This window comes from Solenopsis invicta, chromosome 16, assembly GCF_016802725.1.
Source record: "Solenopsis invicta isolate M01_SB chromosome 16, UNIL_Sinv_3.0, whole genome shotgun sequence".
Classification (NCBI taxonomy): domain Eukaryota; kingdom Metazoa; phylum Arthropoda; class Insecta; order Hymenoptera; family Formicidae; genus Solenopsis; species Solenopsis invicta.
The window spans coordinates 8,396,824-8,404,112 of NC_052679.1; the positions used below are offsets into that span (position 1 = coordinate 8,396,824).

The 7,289-nt window shown below is 40.0% G+C and overlaps 1 protein-coding gene across 1 annotated transcript; it reads right to left on the minus strand.

Annotated features, from left to right (window-relative positions):
* Nucleotides 1–1,965: 1,965 nt before the first annotated feature.
* Nucleotides 1,966–7,075, minus strand: LOC113005208. Its single transcript, XM_039458291.1, has 3 exons — nt 6,295–7,075; nt 4,146–5,811; nt 1,966–4,045 (listed from the first exon to the last, which is right to left on the minus strand). The coding sequence occupies exons 1-3, from the start codon at nt 7,073–7,075 to the stop codon at nt 1,966–1,968; spliced, it is 4,527 nt and encodes a 1,508-aa protein (XP_039314225.1).
* Nucleotides 7,076–7,289: the final 214 nt, after the last annotated feature.

The window sequence follows — 7,289 nt, forward strand, 5'->3', positions numbered from 1 at the left end:
TTTAAAAATAACTGAATTGATCGGCTGATAACCGACTATAATCAAAACAATTGTTAGTCAACTATAACTTTATTTAGTTGACTTTAAAGTTGATATATTTAAACTTTAGACTTCTTCTGTCTGATAATCAACTAACAGTCGACTTCATGTTGATTGGATAACTATATGTTTCGTTCCGTACGCTATGTAACAATGAAATGTTTGAAAAAAACTTCAAAATGCATTTAATCTGTGATTCGTTGTATACACATATACAATACATTTGTAAAACAGAAGTTTCGAATTTAATGTATAGTTTAAATTATATTCGAGAAAAAATTACGTATTATCCACCGAAGTTTCTTCTGACTTTATAATCAATAAGTTCATGGGACTGCGGATTTTTTTTTTCATTTGTACAATTAATAGAATACCATTATTAACTCCTTCGCGCTTGTCAGAAGCCAATGACCTACAAAATAATAAACATAGTAGGAATTATTTTACGTTAATGCAATCTTCATAATTGTAATAGGTCGTCTCAAAAGTCTTTTTCACTTTTTTAATAGTAATTAATCATGCAAAAATTTATAAATGACCCAATTTGTTGAATTAAACGTTTAAAAACTAAAAAAACGAGCAAACTTCAAACATCAAAGAAAAACCAATTTTGTATCTAGTCTTTTGTTGCTTAGCAATGTTGAGCAACGTACAAATTATTATATGAAAAAGACTTTTGGGACAATCTAACATTTCGTACGCTTATGAAAATTTGAAAAAGTTGAATATGTCAAATATAATCCTGGGCACATAATGGAATCCAGCATACAAGTTCTTGAAGAAAATTGTTCAAAATTTGAGAGAAACCAAGATTTACTGGTTAATAAATTGAGATGTTTTATCGGGCACAATTATCTCAAGATCAATTACGCTATTCTGATGGAAAAAATTTTTCTCTGGAACAATTTCTTCAACATCGCCAGCAGTTTATAAAGATCTGAAAATCTGATACACCAATCGAAATGGCTACATGTTTCTCAAACAACTTTATGACGTATAATTGTGAAAGTTCTCTAGAAAATAATTGATATTTATTTCAAGATTATTTTGATTTTATCAGCGAAAGGCGACCTTCAACATCAAAAAATTTTATCTGATGATGATTTTGAAAGAAAAATTGAATCACTATATACGTAATCTCACTACGACGGATAATAATTTCAGTCCGATATTATTATTCTCTGCGAACATTATGAGAATAAGAGATTACTTCTACGTTACACATTACTATTTTCAGTATTGTTATCTCTAAAATTTGTTCTAACTATTGAGACATCCATTACTTAATAAAGTACCAGAGTAATGGATGGAAGTTTGTGGTCATCCTTCCAGAGAAATCACAAATTCTTTGCAATTCTTCGTTAATTGTTGAAGCTTCCAAAGATTACAGCTTTGTTGTATGCACGGTGAAGAACTTGTTCACTCTCGTTTTTACGTTTTGTATGACAATTTTATTAAAAATTTGTATTTACACTGAACGCGTTTCTCGCGTTCTTACGCATCGAGTTTACAGTTCGCTCGCCTTTCGCTCGTTAGGAGTATTGCTGGTTGCCAACGTTGATAGCCGCACGAGACGAATGCTCTAGTAGATTTTTGGAAATAATGATGCCACACTTGAGGAAGTATCGATTTTTATGGATCCTCGGAGACTCACACGATCCCACCACTTCACCGGCAACGAATCCGTAAGCGTCTCCGTGATCCTTTGGTCTGAGTGGCTGTCGCGCACAGCCGAGATTGCGCCAACTCTGGCGCCCGTACGTCTGAGACATGATCTAACATGTCGAGCGGTACGCGCGGACCTTGGTGATTTCATACTTATGTTATTCTACGCAACATACTCCCCCGTTGAGAGGGTACACCGATCAATAACGCAATTACAGCCGGAATGTTTCATGACAAAATTTGAGTACAATGTTTACGCAGTCAAGGCTCAATTGGCAATATGTATAGTAACGCCGTTGATCGCTTTATCTCACCGCTCACAGTTTTAATAGTAGCGGCTCGTGATATCCCGTCGTCGCCAGGATGTAATCTGGTAATTCTTCCCAAGTTCCATTGTGCGCACGGAGCTGTTTTGTCCTTAATAAGTACGACGGCTCCAATCTCGAAACGCTGTCCCTCTTTGATCCATTTGCGACGGACTTGTAACTCGTTTAAATACTCGAGACTCCACCTCTTCCAGAAGTCTTGTCTCACCTTAGCAATATGTTGCCAAGTGGACAAACGGTTATCTGAAATGCTCGTATAATCGTTTTCGGGCAACATGGTTAATGGTTTGCCGATTAAATAATGAGCGGGGGACAGTACTAATAAGTCGTTCGGATCGGACGAAATAGATGTAATTGGTCTCGAATTTAGAATACCCTCGACTTCTACAACGAACGTATTTAATTCCTCGAATGTAAACAAGGAATCACCAATTACTCGTTTGAAATGGTGTTTGAAACTCTTTACGGTAGACTCCCATAGCCCGCCGAAGTGGGGTGCTGCTGGCGGTATAAAATGCCAGGTGATACGGCGATCACTCGCATATTGTTGTATTAATTTTTTGTGCTCGTTCGAATTAAATACGGCATATAGGTCCTTCAACTGATTGTTCGCGCCAACAAAATTCGTACCATTATCCGAGTATACGTGTTCCGGTAAACCTCGCCTCGCAGCGAATCGGCGTAATGCGGCTAAAAATCCATCGGAAGTTAAGTCACTCACTACTTCAAGATGTATCGCCTTAATCGTCATGCACACAAATACGCATACATAGACCTTGACACGTGTTTTATTGCGGTATTTTTTTTCTTTAATATAAAATGGGCCGCAGAAATCAATGCCTGTGTTTTGAAAGGGCGTGCTTACGCGTACGCGGGCTATCGGAAGATTGCCCATTTTATAATCGCTGTTATTGTGGTTAAATCGAATGCAACGCGTGCATGTACGGACAATTTTCCGTACTTGGTTACGGCCGTCCGGTAACCAAAATCTTTGCCGAAGAATGTAAAGCGTGGTTTGTATGCCTGTATGGTAATGCTTCTCATGGATTTCGCGTATGATGCGATCGGTCAAGCTGTGTCGACTGGGAAGCAGAATTGGGTGTTTTTGCGCGAACGTGAGGTCTGATTTTTGCAAACGTCCTCCCACGCGAATTAAACCGTATTCATCAATAAACGGATTTAAATTGGCGAATTTACTCTTGTTAGTCGAAGCTCCATTTAATCCTTTAATTTCATCAGAAAATTGATCAGCTTGTAATATTTTTAGCACGCGTATTTCTGCCTTATTAATCTCTTCCGCTTGTAAGACCCCTGTGTGTTTATTTGGATGACGGACCCGGAGACAATATGAAACGATTCTGATTAATTTGGAATAAGAAGAATATCTATCGAGGATATCAAACTTAGTATGTTCGGAAATTAAGCAAGCATTCTTTTTTAATTCGGGTATTTCGGGTATCCGAATAATTTCGTTGGGCCATTCATCTTCATCCTTGCTCAACCACGATGGTCCCGTAAACCATGTTTGATTTCGCAAAAAATCGTGTGGCAATTGACCCCTCGAAATAGCGTCGGCAGGATTTTCCTCTGTTCGAACGTGTCGCCATTCGTGTGACTCAGTAAATTGTCGAATGCTCGCGACGCGGTTAGACACGTAAGTTTTTAACAAATGGGGGGCTGTATTCAACCAGTGAAGCACGATGGTAGAATCGCACCAAAAGATAATCTTATTGAAATTGATGTTCAATGTGCCTTTTACTTCCCGAAATAACTGTGCTAATGTTAATGCACCGCACAGCTCGAGTCGTGGAATCGTGACGGTTTTCAAGGGTGCAACTCGCGATTTCGCGCATAGCAATTTCGCCACGGTTTTCTGATTATTAGATGAACGTATGTATATGCATGCCCCGTAGCCGATACTACTGGCGTCACAAAAACCATGCAATTGCACATCGTGATACCCTTCAATTAATAACTTACGGTCAACCGAAATCTTATTTATAGATTCCCATTGTCTAGCGAAATTAGACCATTCGGTATAAATACTTTGCGGAATGGATTCATCCCAATGTACACCGCTACGCCACACGTCTTGCATTAATTTTTTTGATATACAAGATAACTGGTCCTACTAAACCCAACGGATCGTAAAATTTTGCGATTTCTGATAATATCTTTCTCTTCGTCACCCTTTCCGTGATCTCGATTGATCTTGTTGCGTAATATAATTTATCGTTTTTCGCGCTCCACGTGATGCCTAGTGTTTTTAGATCACGATCAATACGGATAGTGAAACTCTCGTGCAACGCGGTAGACTCTAAGTCATGGATTATGCGTTCATCATTCGATGCCCATTGTCTTATCGTAAAACCGCCTCGTGCTAACAACGCGATGATATCGTCTCGTAATATTCGGGCTTCCTTGATCGTTTCGGAACCGGTTAATAAATCGTCTACATATAAGTGTGATTTTAAAACTCCGGCCGCCTTAGGAAATGATTGATATTCGTCCTCTGCAAGTTTTTGTATGGTACGGATTGCCAAAAATGGCGAGGATGATACACCGAAAGCTAATGTATTCAATTGCAATGTTTCTATCTTGCCATCTCTACGCCATAGAATCTGTTGAAAGTGTCGATCCTGTTCATGTACTAGTACTTGGCGATACATTTTTTCTATATCCGCTGTTATAACGTAATTGTACGTGCGGAAACGAATTAAATGTGATATTATTTTATCTTGTATGCTTGGACCCGTCATTAACACGTCATTTAACGATACGCCGTTGTCAGACTTAGCAGAGGCGTCGAACACTACTCGCACCTTTGTAGTATTGCTTGTATTTTTTATCACCGCGTGATGCGGCATGTAATACCCGCTTTCGTCAGAATTTGTCACCCATGACATATGTTTTAGATTTAAGTACTCATTTATTACCCGCGCGTATTCATTCTTTAACTTTGCGTCTGTGTCAAGTTTGCGCTCTAACGACAATAGGCGTTTGAGTGCCATTTTACGTGAATTTCCGAGACGTTTATTTGTATTGCCGAATGGCAACCGAACTGTATATCGCCCATTAACGTCGCGAGATACCGTTCTTATAAAATGCGACTCACATTCGACTTCCTCTTCTGTTTGCGGTTTATTTAATCCGATCTCTTCGATTTCCCAAAACTTCTGTATCAAATCCTCCAAACGCGTTAAATGGCATGTTACAGCCCTTCCCGTTTTTTGCGATGATGTGCCGCCAGCGATTATCCATCCTAATCGCGTTTTTTGTAAATATAAGTCATATCCCTCACGAGACAAATCTATCTGACCAATAGCGAACAACGATAGTGACGCTCCCGAGCCAATCAGTAAATCAACATGTCGTGGTAAATGAAAATCCGGATCTGCTAATCTGATATTTGACGGTATCTTAACTGAATTGCGCGGAAAGGTTTCAGACGGAACTAAATCTGTTATAGTCGGAATTGTCAAACAGGTCAATTCTTTAGAAAAGTTATCATGTATAGATTGAATTGTAATTCGTACTATGCCCCTTGATTTAGTATTCATGCCATTGATCGCGCTAATTGGCGAAGAATGTGCCGTCACTTCTTCCTTCAAATATCTCGCGATCGATTCTGTTAAAAAGTTCGCCGAAGCGCACGTATCTAGTAGAGCACGACATTTTATTGGACCGTGTTTGCCGCCACGTATGTATACCATTGCGCTCGTCATTAGATGTGGCGCTGATACGTGCAATGACGCGAGACTCGTGGTCTTGCCGTTGTTCGCTTCAATTAGTCAATCGGTTTGAACGGAGGTGGATTTTGATTTGTCCGATTTATGCGTGTTCGCGTAATTATCAATATGGAGAAGCGAATTATGACGCTTGTTGCAAATAGAGCAATTGGAAAAGTTGCAAACATTGCCCTTGTGCGACCGTAAGCAATTATAACAGAGTTTCGCGGTTTTTATCGCGTCAATACGTTTTTGCACCGGTAGTTGTTTGAATTTTTCACACAAATGAAGAGGATGTCGACGATTTCTGCATATTATACAATTACGCGATGTATTTAACACGAATGCTTTATTTGGAGAAGAAGAGTATCGTTTTTTCTTTATCGGCGGTTCCCCTTTGCTTCTTTCTGCCTCTAATGTCTTAGTCCGCTCGCGTTTTGATGCGAAGACCGCGGATTTATATAAAAAATCGTATATTTGGTCGGGTTCCGGAAATGTTTCTCGTTCGAGAGAGTTTTCCCATCTTTCCGCCGTACTTTTCGGTAACTTGGTCTCTAAAACGTGCACAATCATTTCGGGCCCGACGGAAGCTCCCAATACGCTTAATGACGCGATATGCTGTTGTACGTCGTCCGCAAGTTTCGACAAACCGCTAGACGTTTCTTTCTCTAACACCGGTAGGTTTAAAATAGACGATAAATGTCGCGAAATGAGAATGCGCTTCACTTCATATGATCGTTCAAGTAACTCCCATGCCTTAGAATAATTTATATCGTCGGTTTCAAAGATTTTAATTTTATTGGCCGCTTCGCCCGTTAAAGCCGATTTCAAATAATGAAGCTTGTCAATGTCTGACAAGTCGGTCTGTGATCCGATCATATTCCGGAAGCTATTCTTAAACGAGAGCCAACTCTCAAATTTGCCATCAAAGGTCGGAAGCGAGGCTTCGGGCAATTTGATACGCCGTTTTTTGGTCGAAGTAGCGAGTGAATTCTCATAGGGCCGATCTTCGTGGGACGCGCTGGTACTAGCCTCGGATATATTTGACGCGGACAACCTATTTTTTATCTTAGCCGCAAGCAAATAATATCGTTCTTCAATATTTTCATATTCGGTTTGGTGTGATTCGTTTGGATCTAATTCGGTAAGCTCATCGTTGAAGTCCTCATACGCGTGAAATAACTCAGTTACACGTTCTAAGCGTAATTTGATTAATGTATCGTCCGTTGTACCTTTGTCGAGGATATTATTGAGATTCGTGATTTTAGACTTTAAAGAAGTCCGTTTATTTATGAGTATTTTGGCTCTGTTTGCCATTGTTCACTGATCGAAATAACGAAACCGAACGACTTACTTGATTTTGTACTCTGCTCGTGTATATTCCCCCTCTCGCTCGTGTAGCTCGTGGTAGTGGAGGGTCGTCTCTGGCTCGTTCCTCGTGGGTTACGTAACCTCGCGAACTCGTCCGTTCGCTTGCTCGTGGCTCGTTTGCGCGCTGGCTCGTGTGCGCGCCGTCTCGTTGCTCGTATGC